Source organism: Candoia aspera, chromosome 2, assembly GCF_035149785.1.
Source record: "Candoia aspera isolate rCanAsp1 chromosome 2, rCanAsp1.hap2, whole genome shotgun sequence".
Lineage (NCBI taxonomy): Eukaryota > Metazoa > Chordata > Lepidosauria > Squamata > Boidae > Candoia > Candoia aspera.
This window is the reverse complement of record NC_086154.1, coordinates 189,079,868-189,098,651: the sequence shown is the minus strand read 5'-3', so window position 1 is coordinate 189,098,651 and position 18,784 is coordinate 189,079,868. Positions and strand designations below refer to the sequence as shown.

The window sequence follows — 18,784 nt, the reverse complement described above, 5'->3', positions numbered from 1 at the left end:
TGTAATGGAGCAGTAATGAAGAACAGTATTTTCCAGAATTTCAGGAATTAGCACATAAAAGCAGCAGGCACAGACAGACCTTAGCCAATCAAATTCTCTAAAAAAAAATATATCCTGGATGGCTCTCTGGGTTCTCCTATTCCTAACTAGTGGCAGTAGTTCTATTTTATTTGAATTACATTTTTTAAAATCCTGCTGAACTACTGCAGAATTTACAAACTATCATAATACAGGTGGTCCTCGTTTTAGCAACCACAACGGGGACCAGCAACTTGGTCATTAAATGAGGCATTCACTAAGTGAAACTGACTGTGCTTACAATCTTACTTCAGCTTTCCTTTGCTTTACAGACCTGCAAAGGTCATAAATGTGAGGATTGGTCCTAAAGTTACTTTTTCATCATCGTCCTAACTGCAGTCACTAAACAAGGCAGTCACTAAACAAGGATTACTTGTAAGATTAGAAGGCTGGGAGAAACCCAACGATGATCTAATACTCTGCTTTAACCGCATTACCTTAAATACCGTTAACATGAAATCAGTGGATGTCATTAGGAAAAAAGAGAAGTGAGCAAGGTAAACATGGGGGGGTGGCATTCTCTTGCTTTAACTTGTGGGGAGGGGGGCTGCTGGTTTGCTAGGCTTCCAAATCTTGCAAACTTTGAGCAGTGGTGTCACTGAAAAGAGTGACAGAACATTGGGACTTCTTGCTTTGGCATCTTAAGGAGACCAACGTGCGCGCATGTGTGTATGGTAAAGCAAATGTTAAGCCAATCAGAGGACATCAACACCTCTTTTATTGCTTATTTTTAAAAAAAACCACAAAAATCATGCTACTGGAATTTACTACTAAAATTCAGCATTGTGATCTTATGGGTTCAAGACGATCACAAGAAAGTCACTGGAGTCTGCCTGCAGCCCCCAGAACCCTGGCCTACATCTTTAGAGCCAAACTCATAGGCTTTGGGACAAGACAGGAAACAAGTTCCCCATGGCTGAGGGTGGAGGATTACCCATCTCTAGAGAGCTTAACTGCAGGAAAATAGTAAATGTTAAATGTATTTTTAGAAGCCAGAATTTGGGATCAATATTTTCATCAGTAATTCTTAGGTCATTCATTAAAATGAGATACGTTGCAGTGATGAAAGGTCATTCTATGCTCTTGACTGTGAAAGGTTTGCTCATCATTGCTGATGATCCCACAAAGAAAGAAGAGGTGGTATATTGAATTCTGGCAAGAGTTAGGCATTACTAACACACATTTCTTGTTTCCTGATGAAATTTCCCTACTATTTAAGAAAAAAACAAGAAGACCAATTCAGTTTAATAGTTTTATGTTGGATCAGGAAGCTTCCTTATTTCTTTGAAAAAGTGTTTTTCTTAAGTACTATTATTCCAGAAAATAGTTTGTCTCAGATCTCATGTTGGGCACAGGGATATTAATAAAATTTAATCAGACAAATGAATTTATATGTTTGAAAGCTTTAAGTTAACACTGGCCAACTGATAGCCAAATTTTTGCTCTTCCAGAGATTACAGAGCCTTGGAATCCCGCATGATAAATCCTTCAACAATCACACACCATGCGCCTCTAGGTTAACAAAACATGTATTTTTCCCTTTCCGTTCCATGTTTCCCTACTCTGATTTTATTACTGCCACTTTCAAGTTTTCTTGTCAATCCCTTACCCTACAGAAGCCAACCTCTGTAATTCCACAGTATATCTACCATGTATAAAAATAAGAACATTCATTATTTTTCACCCTGGAAGCAAACAAACTAACTCCCCTGTCCTTTTGGGGACATGGCTTAAGAGAGGACAGTCAAGGTAACAGTTCCTTTTGTTCTTTTTAGAAGAGCTACGGCTTCTTCGTGGGTGACCCCTTCCAAGCTCTGCCCGTTGACTGCAATGATCTGATCCCCTCTTTTAAGGCGCCCATCTTCTGCTGCTGCCCCCTGCAATGATTAAAAAACAGGCATTATTTTACAGGATACATACAGGGTGTCCTAGCTGAGGCAACAGACTATACCATAATGCATTTTCTTTTGGTTTGGGCTTTACATTTGGGGTGACCCAAGCCAATATAATTTATACACCATGGGAACTTTCATACAAAGGGCTTCTTAACAATGGGCTGTTTTTGTCTGAAGAAGAAATCAGAAATTATGGTTTTAAATGCCCAGCATTCTAATCTTACAACTTGTGATCTTGTTCACCTCAAATATCTCATTACAGTCCTCTTGCATTAAACAGTGAATCATGACAAAGAGAATGATAGGACGTTTTCCTACAATTATTTTAATGCAAATCTTTTTACTCATGGGCTTTGAGACAAATTCTGCATGACAAAAAGTCAAAGCCACTACTTACAGTTGAAAAAATCGATCATCACCAAGGGGAATGTATGCAATGTCTCTGCAGCGCTTGGTCTTGGGTCTCTCCCTTTCCTTTTGGGTAATTTGAAACCATTTGCACAACCTAATGGTTTCATGCGGCATTCTCTTTAACATTCCGTCACTATTTGCCAAAGGATTGTCTTTATAATGCATTCCGGTGAAAAATACATTCCTTGGATATTTTTTGTAGTACTAGTTTAGCACATGGATGTGCATTCACAGAAAGATTCCAGGATACACAAAATGAAAGAAGGCTTAGGTAAAGGTAAAGGTTTCCCTTGACATTAAGCCCAGACGTGTCCGACTCTAGGGGGCGGTGCTCATCTCCGTTTCAAAGCCGAAGAGCCGGCATTTGTCCGTAGACACTTCCGTGGTCATGTGGCCGGCATGACTAAACGGAACGCCGTTACCTGCCCGCCCAAGCGGTACCTATTAATCTATTCACATTTGCATGTTTTCGAACTGCTAGGTTGGCAGGAGCTGGGACTAGCAACGGAGCATACAAATATTAGGAGCATGGGATTTACAGAGATAACAGTGCTCTATTTTAAAAAGAACTACAGATTGTGAAATAAAACCCTACAAAATAGGAATCATTATCAAACTTTGTTTTTTCTTTTTATTCCCCATCAGGCATTCAACTCAGCCTGCACATATAATACAAGGTATGTAGGACAAAGATATCAGGACACTAAGGGCAAGATAAGAGCTAGATGTGAGCCATCTCATACTTTCTAGATCAGCGGTTTTCAACTGGTGTGCTATGGCACATTGGTGCCCTGCAAAAGGTCTGCAGGTGTGCTGCATCAGCCAGAACTCCACCTCCCATGACATCACCAGAGGTGGGCTGCCTCTGTTTCTCCTCTTGAGGCCCAGCAACCTGTGATGTCACAGGATTTCCGATTTGCAACCCAGAAGTCCTGCCTGTAAAACGTGTGCTGTGAGATGAAAAAGGCTGAAAACTACTGTTCTAGATGATTTGGATTGCAAAATACTTTGCCACTGATCACACCAGTCCTAGACAGAAGTACTACTTAAAGGCATTGGTTTGCCTACTGCTGTCTTTTAGTGATCATTTTAGATTATCCTATCTGTGTGGACACAGATCGACACAGACTCAATGGCACATAATCTTTCAGAGAAGACAGAAAGGACAATGTCAAAATAAAAAAGGTACAGTATGTCTGGCTTGAAACACAGATTCTAGTTAGTAAATGAATTTGGTATCAGCTCTTACTTTTGCAAATACTGTCTTAACATAAATGGGTAGATCTCCATGAGGACTTCCATATCCACCTACAATACTAAAGCCCAAGCCATCAGGTCCTCGGTCCAGCGTGATGGTTTTGTACTGCGGGGGCCTATAACACACACAAAAAATTGTTTCACTGTTCTGCTGATTTGAACAACAGCTCCTTTAAACATGCTTGATTGTCCGATATATACATGTATACAGCAAAATAAATATAATATCATATATTTCTAGAACTATATATCTGCACCAGTCAATAACCTTTAATGAAGAGCCTCCATCTTGCAGTGGACTGATTTGGGCTGACAATCCTCCTCCTCCTCCTCTTTTCCTTCTCCTCCACTATTATTTACTACCTGTGTTCTGTAGTAAACCCTTTCAATGGCATATTTTTGTCATGTTCACAGAGATAATGAAGCCTCAAACAACTTCCCTAATTATAGCAGAATAGCAATAAAATGTTGACACTCAAGCTTGCATTGAGCCATTGCCAATTTTAAGTAGGACTCATACTGAATTTAAGTAAGTTTTTATAGTAGTCAAGTTTGAAGAAATCCATATTAACCATATTAAGTTGAAACACTCACCCCAAATCATCTTGAAAGATGCTGCTTGATGTTAGACCTCCAAGTGAAAAACTAGGTGTTGGTGGATCCTGCTGTTGGCTAGTTATGACACTGACATCTCCACCAGCTACAACCTGCAAGTTAATGTTAAACAAATGAATATACAGATTATTATATGAAAGATGGATACAGCCCTATAGAACAAACAAAAACAAAAATTGCTTTGGATTTTTTATATTCTTTAAAATGTTTTTCAGGCATAGAACTATACTCAACAGTTACCACCAAACTTTGTGAAGGATTCCTACATGCCCTATTAGGAGGCATAACCATATCTACAAAAAAACAATCCAATGTTTTGTTTAGTTTTTTTCTGCTCCTATATGTGTTTAGCTTTTCCTTGTCTTCATTTCTCAAATAACATACATAGCCAGCCACTTAGTTCACTCATTCATTTCCACTTCATATTTATCCTGTCCTCAAATTTAAACTGAGCCATTGTGTTTTATTGCTATGTATTGCAAGCTTGTCTGATTTTAACATCTGTTCAGTTTCTCTTCCTTTTTCTTTCTCTCTCTCTCTCTTTTTGGCTGGAACATAGGTCCAGGCAATAATTGCTTTGTGCATGTTACAAGGGTCATTCAGCTAGTGTTCTGCTCAGTCCTTCTGGCTACAGAACCAATAATTTTGTAAAAAAAGAATATTTGATCAGAATGGGGTGAACTGGGTTCCATAGCAAGCTCATTTCTCAATTATGTATCCCTAGGCCTCCATAAACACACATGGCATATAGTCAGCCACTATTATTACATCTAGTTGCAAACAGAACTTAAGCCCTAAAGAAACATGTTCCTGCTTATACCCATTTTTAAACACCTAAATATAGCAATGATATCCTGAATGCCTGAGAAGATTCATGATATAAATGCCCAGTACAGGCTGCTGGTGTGATAACATTAGCCATATGCCTGGTTTCCAAATAAAGGTGTTTGGACATTTTTTACTGCAGCTGATCACACAGACAAATGAGCTAACAGAAGCCTGCACAGCAGTGGGTTGGACAGATGCTTGCCTATTTAAAGCAAGTTTACCTGTGCAATGATGTGATCAGCTGCAAATTTCCTCCCACTTCAACTTACAGTCTAAATCTACCTTAAAAGGCATATTGATTGCAAACTTCTTGTTTAGTTTTTAAAAGGTACCATAAAGCATTGTGATAGAGAGAGTAAAGATGACCTAGGTGGAAATATGTATGAACTATTGCCTAGGTAAAAGAGGTTGAAGCAATTTTTTAAGTCCAGAACAACGAGATGACTTTCAGAAGCAGCTCAGGAAGATGATTCACTGGAGCAGTGAATCAGCAACTTTAAGCTGGGTAGACTTCAAACCATGCTGTCTGGGAATTCTGGGAGTTTAAGTCCATACAGCTTAAAGTTGCTGAGGTTGAGAAACACTGCACTGGAGTATAAGAAGGGGGAGGAGGTACAGCACAGACTTGCAAGATTCTGTTATTACAGTCAATTTCAATAAAAGTAGTTTTAACCTTCCTATGGAGTTGATTTCCTGGTCTGGTCCACCTAGTGAGGCTGACATATGATTCCACACACCCAACGTAATATATAAACAGAATATGAATACCGGAAAGATAAATTCGCCACTCCCTACATGTTAAATTGCAGATAACATTCCTACCTGTAATTCAATGGTGCCCAAAGCATTCTTTAGCAAACTGACAGCCTGTGAATGAGTCATGCCCTCAGTGGATGTTCCACAAATGCTCACAATCCTATCTCCAACCTGGATAATGAAAGTGGGATACAAGTGGGTGGGGGGAATAATTTATCATACCAAGTTCAGTATTTCAAAGCCATTAATTAACACTTTATTTCCCATTACATTGCAAGCATAAGACTGCTGCTCAGACTGGCAAAAATCATTATGGTGTCACAATGTATACTGCCAAGCCATTGCTCAATGTCAGTAACAGGAAGTATGTTCATGTTTCTAAAATTAAAAGGTGGACCCTGAATATACCAAATTGTGGTTTGTTTAGTTGTGGTGAATAACTCATAATTGGTTGGGTTCGGGCCTTGTGATATAAACCATACGGCACTCTGGCTTAGTGTGATAAGTAAACTAGATTACCACTGGCAATGCAGCAGTGGAGAAACAAAAACAATGCTCTTTTCTTTGGATCAATTGAAGAGTTACTTCCATTTCTGCAGTTTTCACTGGAACTTTCCCCATTAGCCATGTTACTGGTGAAGCACCTTATTCACCTTACTTTCTGGTGAAGCACCTTGTACCTAAGATGACATTCTCCTCTGCAAAGATGACCTTTACTTACATCAGGTATGGTCAACCTTCATGCAACTGAAGGTCATGTTTTGCTCTTTTGAAAAAAGCTTCTCAGCCTCTGAAGAACTGGTGACATGGTAGTGATATCACAAAAGCACATACTGGAACGCTTTCAGCTGTTTTCGGTTTGGGGGGGATTAAAATACAGATAGGTATTTTGAGCTTCCTTTATTTTATACAAATGATTTATATGGCTGCCCATCTCACAACAGTGACCCTTTACAACCCCCATTTTGCATCTTTTAACCATCAAACCAAACAAACAATAATACCATTGTGCTACTCAAAATTGGCAGTTGTGCTGAACTTCAATAATATGACTGGAGGTGATTTGGAAGCCATTACACAGGGGCTAGAGGCTACCAGCAGCCAACAAACCATAGGTTACCTACCATCATCTTATCTGATTAACACGCAATTAAAAACCAGCACATTGGATCAAGTTAGTTGAAGCAAGAACAGTCTATTGTAACATTTTCTACTTTCGTCTTACCCTCAGTTTCTGAGTTTGTGCTGCAACTCCATTTGGATGCATCATGGCTATAAAAATGGGAACATCACCAAGGGGGCTTCCTACTCCTCCTGCAATACTAACTCCCAAGGAATCTGAAGGGCCCTGTTAGAATAAACACAAACAACTATAAAGAAAGCTTGCTTTGTTCTGTTGGTAGAGGCAGGTTCTAATCATGGCAAATTAGCTGACTTTGGCTTAATGTAGAAGACAAATTAAATTCTAGATGTTAATACTGTAGCCTACTTTCAAGGGTCAGAGTATGAGATTTTATGCTCAGTACATTCTCTTGTAGTGCATGAAGACTAAGCAGGAACTCTGACCTTATCTTTAAGCACCTTTTCAAAACTCGTGGCTGATTTACCTGACAAATCAAAACGAACCCATGGTTATTGCTAGAAGGACAGGTGGAGGCCGTGGCCAGAAGGGCTTTTACCCAGCTTTGTGCCAGCTACATCCCTATCTGGAGCAGAGAGGATGCCTACCTGCTTGCCACATTAACTCATGCCCTCATCACTACCCACCTGGAGGTCAATGCACTTGGCATGGGGTTGCCTCTGAGGATCATCGTGTTCTGAATTTATTACACTTGTTTTCAGAAGCAGCCTCCCCTTAGAAATCAGATTAAGGCTCCTCTTTGATTGCCTTCAGAAGCAATCAAGAGTTCTTCCAGAGAGCATTGAGAGGCTAGAAGGATGCTATCCGTGCTTATTCTTTTGTTGCTTCATTTCTATTAAACTTATTTTGTTTACCACATATTGACCAGGAGACCCAGTATAAAATTTACATCTTAGATATTCTATGTGATTGAAAAGGAAACAGATAAGAAAACTCCTTTTCTCAACTCCATACTGGTTGCTGACTATGGGAAGTTTTAACTGATCTAAATAGCACTTCAAAATGGGGAAGTTATGATAACTATTTGAACAAATGGCCCAACTTTTTATGTCTGTAAATGGAAGAGACTTGTGAATGTTGCATTTTGAGAACTACATAGAAACATTAATGCAAAATATATTCACTTTCTTGGTTGATTTAAAAAAAATGCCCAACATCTTGGCTGATTGCAGGAGATAGTAGCTTTTAGTCCGATTACTCTTTTATTGCTGATATCCTTTGTATCTCAGAAATAAAATGTAGATGTATAAATGCCACTATTGCCTGAAATATATCTTTTCATTAGGGAATTTAGGGAAGTGCTACAATCGTATAAAGTCATGCTCCCTCTAGTGTACTTTTTTGCCCACAACTCTGACTTAAGTTTGGTCTTGCAGAACCTGAAATAGAAGGTTTGTTAGATAAACAGTAGCTTTGAAAGCTACTTCTAGTTTTTTTTAAAAAATAGTACCTAAAACAATTTCAGAAATATTAAAAACATAGCAGCAGTGAAAATTGTAATTAGTATTAAAGTAAATTATGTATCAAACTTTCTGAATGTTGTAATATTGAAACAGTACTAAATACCAGGTGCAAAAATGAGGAAAATGATCATCTGCTATTCTCTATTTATTATGTTTAAAAAAGAGCAACCGTTTTCTATCCACTGCGTATCAGTGAACTTGAGTTAAAAAGACAGGTTGTTTTGTGCAATTCTTGGTGGATTTAAGTTAGGTTGAGTGGGCATTTCCAGGGAATGCTTTTTATACAGGTCCTTCCCTTTTAGGGAAAGGTTTTGAGTAGGTGACTCACTAGAATCTCTGTTTCAATGTTGATGCTTAAGGCTCAGCCCTGCCCAGACCTGGAACTTGGGGGAGCGTCTGCTCACCGGGAGGAACAGGGAGGGCATCACCTCCTCCCAGCGAACTCCCAGTAATTCCAAGAAGTCACCCGACACAGCAGCCATAGGACTGGCATGCCTGGGTGGATTTTAGACTGGCTCTTGCCACCACAACAATCACAGGAACCATTAAGATGTTTTGACAGGGAGGAGTTTCATAAGTGGGAGCAAACAGGCTAGCCATGTATTTATTTACTTGGAAAGTGGGCTGCTCCTGCCAGCACCTGCCTGGTTTAAGGCTGGGCTGATAGCCTCCATCCTTACATAAGCCTCAGCCTGAACAGTGATACTTCTGAAAGAGCAGCTGTCAAGGTCCAGGTCTAAATCTTCTAAAGTAAGGGAAACAGTCCCTCCACCCCTCCAAATCATCAAATCTCACTGTTGCTGGCTTCATAAATGTAATTGCATATAGCATCACTACCCCATATTCTTCCCCTCATCCCCACTGAAGTGGGAGCTCTCCGAAAGAAAGGAATTGTACTGTTTTATGCAGCTCTTATGTGCTATCTACATGGATAACACAATATACATTAATGAATACTTAACTAAAAAGTTACATGGAAGGCAAGTGAAGAAGAGGACGACCAGCAGCAAGGTGGATGAACTCAGTTACAGTGGTGATGGGTGCACTGTTGGAAGACCTGAAGGGCCATGTTAAGGACAGATCGTCATGGAGAATATCTATCTATCTGGTCTCTAGGAGTCAACACTGACTTGATGGCACATAATCATTCAAAAGTAGCTCAAATTCTAGCCAAAGCTACAGCAGACAGCACTACTAACTCATCATTCTTGCTCAGTTTTCGATGTAAAAAAGTGGTCAATCACTGGGTTTGATTAAAGTGGACACAACTATTTGTGAACCTTGCTGTTCAATGTTATCTTTAAAACTAATCACTCTAGCAGCCTGTTTTCATCAAAGCTAGTTTGCTGCTGCAGACAAGAGCAAAATGTTTCTACTTCTTGCCCCCTTGCTGCAATAGGAAACATGACTAGGAGCACAAGGATGTAAACATCAACATCTAGAGGCCCAGATGGCATGAGCAGCTGCTTCTTGCTGCCCTCTCCAGAGCAGCTGGATAGAATCCAAGTTTTTGGTAAAAGTTTCTATGGCAGAAAGGGGGAAGCGCAGCTTGTCTAATTTGATCCCCTTTGACGTTCTGCACATCTTAAAGACTTGCTTTACAAAACTACCCAGATTTTTATTACTGCTTTTACTCTGACTTTGCTGCCATATTCTTACTGTAATATGTTTCGAAATGATCTGAAGTTTATGAGCAAACACCATCCAAATGGACTGTCATGCAAATCATTCTGCATCCCCAAGGGAGCTGTGGGCATCTGTTTCCTGAACAGCAGGCCTGCCCTGCCCATGTGGTGAACAGGCTCTGAAACTTCTACCAAACTGAATCAGGCAGCTTGTAATATGGCATGGACCAGGAAACTCTCTGGTTTTTTAAAATTATTATGTTAAAAAAACCTCCCCCTGCAGATGTCTATAAACATTCATATTATTAATGCTGGGTCTTTTTAAAAAATAAAATAAACAGATAAAGCAATCATCCTAACTCTGAAGGATAAAAAACATTTTGGAACAAATTTTATGCAGTTCTTAATTACTGTAAGGGAACAATCACCAAAAATAGTTAGAAAAGTGATTTTTAAATCTTAACCCATTGGATAAAAAAGGTGAGGTTGTTCTATATAAATTCAAAAGTTTTTTTTAAATTACTAATACATTCTAATCTATTTTTTTACCAAATATCTTGTTCAGCATATTTCTATCCAATTCTTTCTTCTTTTATTAAATATGCTGGAACCTACTTACCTTTTTTATTTCAACTGTTCTTAATCCTTGTATTTCAGACGCCACTATTAAAAACACAAAAGCTATAGTTGTGATTTTCTGTTTCAAATTGCTGAATTTTCATGCACTTTAAAAGAATACATTGTTTTTAGAAGAGATTAAAAAAAATATTCTCAGCAATAGATAGCTACTGTTTCCAGATTAGACATAGAAAAAAGCTTTTAGGATGGCACTATTTTTTTTGCTGTGTTAATAATTATAACATGATGTTGACATCTATTATGAGTTCTATTAATGCAAGAATGAATAATGGATTTTGAGCTATTTGGGGCAAAAATCTTCAAAGTTGGAAGCACAATTTGAAGAACCAGCACTCCTGTAATAAACAAATTTATATTTATCTTGCAACATGGCCTTAACAAAACCTGCTTTACATTTATTCTTGAGTACTTCAAACCACACAACAGGAAATCTTCCAAATTTTTATTTTTAATTCAGTTTTCTTTGCAGCATGTTTTTCCCCCAAAGCAGCAAAAAGAACTTTAATTTTTGTTTATAAACCTCATCAAGTATCTAAATTTCTGCAGAGGTGGCACATTAAAAAAAGGTGTAAAATAATAGTCTTTCATTAAAAGAATGCAGATTCCAGCAAATCTTACATTAAAGAAAGAGATATTTTTTTAATGTAAGAGCAGTTTGGTGGTGGAATCAAATCCCTTAGGAAAATGATGAGCTTTCCTTTAATGGATTGTTTAAGGAGCGTCTACAGTCCCCTGCCAGTGATGTTTAATTGGGAATCCATCCCTTAATAGGGGCTTACAACAACCACCCATTCAGCGACCATTCAAAGTTACAACAGCGTTGAACAAGTGGTGGTTACAACCAGTCCTCAAAGTTCTGGCCGTCCCAGCACCCCATGGTCATGTGATCCTGATCTAGGCGTTTGGCAACCAGCTCGCACTTACAACGGTTGCAGAGTCCCCCACCCAGCTGTTGTTTATTCGTTTAGTCGCTTCCGACTCTTCGTGACTTCATGGACCAGCCCACACCACAGCTTCCTGTCAGTCGTCAACACCCCCAGCTCCCCCAGGGACAAATCCATCACCTCTAGAATATCATCCATCCATCTTGCCCTTGGTCGGCCCCTCTTCCTTTTGCCTTCCACTCTCCCTAGCATCAACATCTTCTCCAGGCTGTCCTGTCTTCTCATTATGTGGCCAAAGTATTTCAGTTTTGCCTTTAATATCATTCCCTCAAGTGAGCAGTCTGGCTTTATTTCCTGGAAGATGGACTGGTTTGATCTTCTTGCGGTCCAAGGCACTCTCAGAATTTTCCTCCAACACTACAGTTCAAAAGCATCTATCTTCCTTCTCTCAGCCTTCCTTATGGTCCAGCTCTCGCAGCCATATGTTACTACAGGGAACACCATTGCTTTAACTATGCGGGCCTTTGTTGTCAGTGTGATGTCTCTGCTCTTAACTATTTTATCGAGATTTGTCATTGCTCTTCTCCCAAGGATTAAGCGTCTTCTGATTTCCTGACTGCAGTCAGCATCTGCAGTAATCTTCGCACCTAGAAATACAAAGTCTTTCACTGCTTCTACATTTTCTCCCTCTATTTGCCAGTTATCAATCAAGCTGGTTGCCATAATCTTGGTTTTTTTGAGGTTTATCTGCAAGCCAGCTTTTGTACTTTCTTCTTTCACCTTCATCATAAGGCTCCTCAGTTCCTCTTCGCTTTCAGCCATCAAAGTGGTATCATCTGCATATTGGAGATTGTTAATGTTTCTTCCAGCAATTTTAACTCCAGCCTTGGATTCCTCAAGCCCAGCATGTTGCATGATGTGTTCTGCGTACAAGTTGAATAGGTAGGGTGAGAGGATACAGCCCTGCTGTACTCCTTTCCCAATCTTAAACCAGTCCGTTGTTCCGTGGTCTGTTCTTACTGTTGCTACTTGGTCGTTATACAGATTCTTCAGGAGGCAGACAAGATGACTTGGTATCCCCATACCACTAAGAACTTGCCACAATTTGTTATGGTCTACACAGTCAAAGGCTTTAGAATAGTCAATTAAACAGAAATAGATGTTTTTCTGAAACTCCGTGGCTTTTTCCATTAGCCACTTGCCTGCCTGCTGGCCTGCTTGCGAGCTGCTTGGGACTTGCAACTTCCTGCTAGCTTCCCCACTGACTTTGGTTGTTGGAGCTGGCAGAAAGTTGCAAGGAGGTGCTTGCTTAATGACAGCAATGGGAACTGCACGTACTGCCATCACTAAGCAATGCAGTCACGTGATGTTACACTTTATGACCGCATCACTTATCAATGGAAATTCCAGTCCCAACTGCCATTGTAAATTAAAGCTGTTCAAATGTTGTCACATCAAACTCAATCCTATGGTGTGTGCCATCACTTATCTGTCAGAACATCATTTATTCCATAGCACAGGAAAATAATAAAATAAAATAAATAACTACTGAAACTTACAACAATTCTTCTTCAGAGTGCTTTCATAACTTTCAGGCGGGTTGGATCCACAACCTGGGAAACTGAATGATGACAGGCTGCCACTTCCTTCACTGACCTTAGAGAATTACATCAAAATTATTCTGGAATCCCTGCTTTCTTTCTGAACCAATATTATCTAATATTTCAGTAACACAGCATAATTTTCCTTGAAATATGTCTATCAGTTTGGATCCAGTGCATGGTTTCTAGCAAAGGTAAAAAATCTGGATCTCAAAATAATACAGGCTACAATATATTCAGTTATAACAATGGGATTTGGAAAATTGTTTGGACTGGCTTAAATACTGGGCAGCAGTACAGGGAAGTGTGTTGAAGAAGCATTCCTGGTCCTGTGTGACAGTGCATTCTTTCTGTTACAGAACAGAGCTGGTAAGCAATTATCCTAACAGGATGTATTGTAAAGTCATTAGAAAGATAATGAACAATTCCATCCACTATACCCCTATACCAGTGCAGCACTGATAGTAAAAGGGATGGTCAGCAGAATAACATTTACTGTGCCCTCAAAAATCAAAAAAATAAATGTCAACTTGATATTCAGTGTGGTGGTAGATATATTTTGACCTTTACAATTTGTGATCTGGAGTCCTAAATATCACTTTTAAAGATCTAAATCATTTAACATGAGCTAGTTCAACCAATTATGGAATTCAGTTGTGGGTTTTGTTATCTCTGATAATATTCTACAGAAAAATCATGCCAGAGCAAAATCAAATTTTCCTTGTTTACTTTCTTTTATAATGTAGTAACAGGCTTGATTTTTTTTCCAAATGAAGTCAGTGCAAATAGTTACAAACCTGGCTGCTCTGAGACATTCTCCTCTCTGAATGAAATGGGCTGGCCTTTATTCTTCCAACTTCTAGTTTTACAACACCTAATGAGCACTAGAAAGCAGATATTATTTGTTAGACAATTGTCTTGACCCAGGATCAATAAAGTCAATTCTTAGTTGAAAGAAGACAACAGCCATTTGATACAATTGTCAGCTGAAAAATTGGTATAATAGCAATATGATCAATCAGTATTGGGATTGAATGACTCAAACCTAAAATCCCAAATGGGCATAAATATTTCACATGCTTCACACTGCTGCGTGAGTTTAAGGGCTCAGTTTAAAGATCAGTCAATAAACATCATTATAAAAAGCTCACAAATCAGCTAACTATTGGGACATCATTGTTTCAGCAATAGTTATAACAAAATTCACTTCTATCTTATGCAGTATTGAAATGGGATATATTCTTGACAAACCATTTAACTAGACACGTTAAAAAATCACTGCAATAACAACATTCATTAAGAGTAAACTGAGTGCCCATCAAGGAAGGAATCAGCTCAAAATCTAATTTTAAAATCCAGCATCAATTTCTACAACTCCATTGTGGCTCTAACACCTTGCCTTAACACTGTTAATTAAATTTTAACCTCTAACACCTGACTTACTGTTCATTTTGATCACTGAACACTCAGGCTTCTCAACTGAAGAAGAGCTCCCTTAAATAGTAGCTTTTTTTCAAGTGGTAGCACATTTTAATGTTAAATCTGAACAAAATATAATGTATCAGTTCTAAATGTGGTGAGTGCAGCAATGATGGTTAAAAGGAGAGATTTCTAAACAAACTGTTTAATTTGGCCCCTTCGTATGATTTATATTGGGAAACATAAATGCTAATATTAGTGTCACTCATGAAAAGGTAACAAAAAATAAACCCACTCGTTTAGTGACTGAGTTTAGTGTTTAGTGACTGTTCCAGCAACCAGGTCGTTGAGCGAAATGGTTGCTAAGTGAACACATGACAGAGAGAGAGAGAGAGAGAGAGAGAGAGAGAATGTCTGCGAAGATCACTGGTTGCTGCCATCTCATTCAGATAAAGTTCTCTTGTGCAGCTATACCAGCATTACCCTCATTCTGGCATGCATTATTGTCAAGTGCATTAAATTTGGTTGTAACTGTGCACATTGGTAGGAAAATGAAATTTTTATTACCATTTATTACCGTCACAATTGTGAATAATTGCTAACCAAGGTAGTCACTAAATAAGGAGTGGCTACATACTCCTAACATACATTAGCAGGATTTTGGTATCCCAATCCATTTATTTGATTTGATCATATTATACAAATTATACAACCCTTTACCCAAATCAAATCAAGGATGAGCAGCAGTTGGGATTTTAACCAAAGAGAGCCTGGATCAGATTCAGAATTAACATAGTATCATTTTATCTCAAGATCTAGTGGTACCTTTAGTAAAGCTGCCACTGTCTCCTGGTTAGCATTTCGAACATCTTCATCATTCACCATTAATATTTGGTCTCCTTGCATTAACCTTCCATCCAGATCTGCTATACCTCCTTTGACAATGTCTGACACAAACACACCAGTGTCGTTTCTGCAAATGCGATATTGATGTGTGTTTATTTAGTAACTTATTTGGACTCTTCTATACAACTCTGTCATATTTCTGAGTTGGTTTATAAACAGTGCAGAACTGTGTAAATTCTTAACTCTATATTCCTGTATAAACATACACTCCAATTCACTGTTTTAATCATTCTTAAAACATTCACAAGAGATTTATAGTGCCTTATAATTATATCAAATATTATAAAATATTACGTTTTTATAAATTTGTTACCGATAGATCTATATATTTCGTATTTCATAAATATTTCATCTTCCAGTTGGGGAAGATCGGAGAGAGGGTGGATTGGCTTGTAGGATATGCCACGCCTGAATTCAAGCACGGCGATGGGGAGACAAGGAGGCCAGGTTGGTGCATAGGATATACAGAGGAAGAGGGGAGAGAAGAACAAGGTACAACAGCCTTGCCTTACTCACCCATAAGATTCTTCAACATTTTTTCTTGGACAAAACCTAGAACAATCCAAATATTCTGGGTATCAGTTCTGTTAGACTATGACCCAACCAGAACAGTTTGGCTGAACCTCTAAGCCACAGTGTGTCTGTTTCATGCACAAAACACCACACATTTTCTGGTTTCTACATACTCCTAATAAATAAATCCCCTAACAAGCTGTTTATTGGGTTGATCTGGAAATTGTTTTTATTTTTGTACAGAGGATAACTGAATCAGACTTACTGCATAGCTAAGCAGGAAGTCAAGAGTATGCTGAAATTAAAACCCAACTCTGTACTTTTTGGTCATGTTTGGACCAAATTAACTTTGCCTTTTCTTAGAAACCTTGTTTCTGGCAATAAACTATATTCAATAGGAGTTTCATAAGACCCTTTCTGTACCTACCTTTTCCCAACAATGCTTAATCCAAGTCCTTTGCCTGGCTTCTTTTGCAACTCTATACTGAGTACATCATACATGTCTTCTTCTTTATACTGGGCTTCATCCCTGTATACAGTCAGGCGGACTTTCTGTGGCGTCTGTCTGAGAACATTTATAGCTTCATCATGTGTTGCATTCCTTAGGTCAATACCATTCACCTGAAATTGACAGATGATGAAAGCTGGATACTTTCACTAACTTATTACAAAAACTATATAGATCTCCACGTCTGCCCTCTTCTCCTCATCACTTCTAGTTCTTAAACAGAAGAATACTGCAGGTTGTATAACGTTCAATATTATACCTCTAAGATCTGATCACCAGCCCAGAGCCTTCCATCTTTGGATGCTGCTCCTTCTTCGTATACTTCATGAATGATAATTGCTCCCTGTAGATTTAAAGGATTATATCACTGATCTGTTAGACACCTTAACCATGTATTGCAACTATCCTAATGTAAAGGAAAGATTTTGAATGTAGGAAAATAGACAAAGAAATACATTTAGATTCAGAAACCTCAATGCAAATGTATTTTAAATAGGTTTCTGATGCAACAGTGTATTATTAGAAACTAAAGATTGAAATGCATTAAGAATAAGAAAAAAAGGAGAAATTAGATCTTAATTATGTACTTTTTAATGAACACTACAAATCAGAATAGACATTTTATATAACACTACAGAAACAATTATACACAAGAAGAAGAAACTGTAACAAGAAACTACTTGTTAAAAAATGATAAAAAGTAGACAACCAACATTTCAAAAAACCTCAGTAACTTACAAATTCAAAAACATACAAATATTATTTAATATAACTAGGAATGAAATATAACATAGGTTTACCATTTTTTTAGGTATTAGTGCCTTATGCAGTTATGGATTTAAATTGACTTCCAAAAATATAACTGGTATTTAAGTTAATTTATTCAAGTCATTTTATACATGTCTCACAGTGCAATCCTACATCCACATACCTGAGAGTAAGTGCCATTACATTCAATGGGACATATTTTTTATGTTAGAAGTTTTAGCCTGTGATTGTATAGAGATTACAAAAAACAATTTTTACCCACCAGCAATGTGTCAGCTCCTCCCACAATGCTCAGCCCAAGACCAGTACGTCCCTTGGAGATACTGATTGTTGTTTCATAACCTGGGATGATTGGACAAGTGGCTGGATCAGAAGCTAATATAGCTGGAGTTGAAGACCTGCTTGCATCTAAAAAAAAAAAAAACAAATTAGAAGAACTAGTTATAATCTGTGATTTAGGATACCTTGTTTATTGTTGTATCACTTTGCAACCCATGAAGTAGAGAGCAGTTACCCACGTAGCTCGGGATTTATTAGGTCCACAGAAGTTTGTCCTTCTGTGGAATTAGGATACATCAGTACATCAAAGACATTAAGGTATACACTTCCTTAATAAAGTTTTGATTATAAATGAATACTATCTTTAAGGGATATTTCTGCAGTATTTCAGCAAACAGTCATATAATAATGTATGTCATATCATTACAGAGCCATGGCTGACCGTGGGAAAAATCCAGTGATCATTGGTCTTACAGCTGAATATATTTAATGATCATACACATATTTTTACTTTGTAACTGGCTAGTTATACTTTTCCAAAGGCCAATAAGGAGAAAGGGGAAGAAAATTTAAACACAATATAATGACTGAAAGGATCATATTGATTTCTATATAACTTGCTTAAATCTTACAAAGGAGGACACCAAGTCAATGACAGATAGGCTAATGGCTTATTACAATACTGAACTTTAGATTTTCTATAAAGTTAAGATGGCTAGGACTGGTTCAATCGTTGGTAAGTGTTGTGTGTGCACACACGCACATTGGTATGGACACAGTGTACTAAATTTATTTGTGAGACATGGAGTAAATGAAGATTCTTACTTTTAATTGACTCTGGTTCTGGTGACTCAGATGATTGAACAATTGCTAATGGTTGGATATTGGTTGCCTCATCCAAAGTGGTGCTGTAAGTTGATGTGAGTGGCTGGGTAACTGCCAGGCATTCCTGTTCAACTGAACTAATGGTGAGTTTCACAATGGACTTTGATGTTTTCAGCAAACTGAAAAACTTGTTGAAACAATAAACAGAACATAATAAATAACAAATGGAACAAGTTGTCATGTAACAAACAAACAAACAAACAAACAGGTATGTAATATTCAGCAGAACTATTATAGCTAAATTGTAAGAGTAAAACAAATCCTACGTGTCTGGACAAATATTTGATTGAATTGCCACTTCTATAACTTGCTT

General features: G+C 38.1%; 1 protein-coding gene across 1 annotated transcript in view; it reads right to left on the bottom strand.

Annotated features, from left to right (window-relative positions):
- Nucleotides 1-250: 250 nt before the first annotated feature.
- MPDZ (multiple PDZ domain crumbs cell polarity complex component) overlaps nt 251-18,784 on the bottom strand; it is a 93,686-nt gene continuing 75,152 nt past the window's right edge. Inside the window, exons 36-48 of the mRNA XM_063295060.1 lie at nt 18,412-18,598; nt 17,570-17,715; nt 16,799-16,882; nt 16,459-16,652; nt 15,438-15,585; nt 13,991-14,077; nt 13,152-13,248; nt 10,689-10,732; nt 7,066-7,188; nt 5,907-6,011; nt 4,236-4,348; nt 3,634-3,757; nt 251-1,955 (exon numbers count right to left, since the gene is read on the bottom strand). Coding sequence (XP_063151130.1) covers nt 1,809-1,955; nt 3,634-3,757; nt 4,236-4,348; nt 5,907-6,011; nt 7,066-7,188; nt 10,689-10,732; nt 13,152-13,248; nt 13,991-14,077; nt 15,438-15,585; nt 16,459-16,652; nt 16,799-16,882; nt 17,570-17,715; nt 18,412-18,598 — 1,599 coding nt within the window. The 3' untranslated portion in view covers nt 251-1,808. The remainder of the gene's footprint in view (nt 1,956-3,633; nt 3,758-4,235; nt 4,349-5,906; nt 6,012-7,065; nt 7,189-10,688; nt 10,733-13,151; nt 13,249-13,990; nt 14,078-15,437; nt 15,586-16,458; nt 16,653-16,798; nt 16,883-17,569; nt 17,716-18,411; nt 18,599-18,784) is intronic.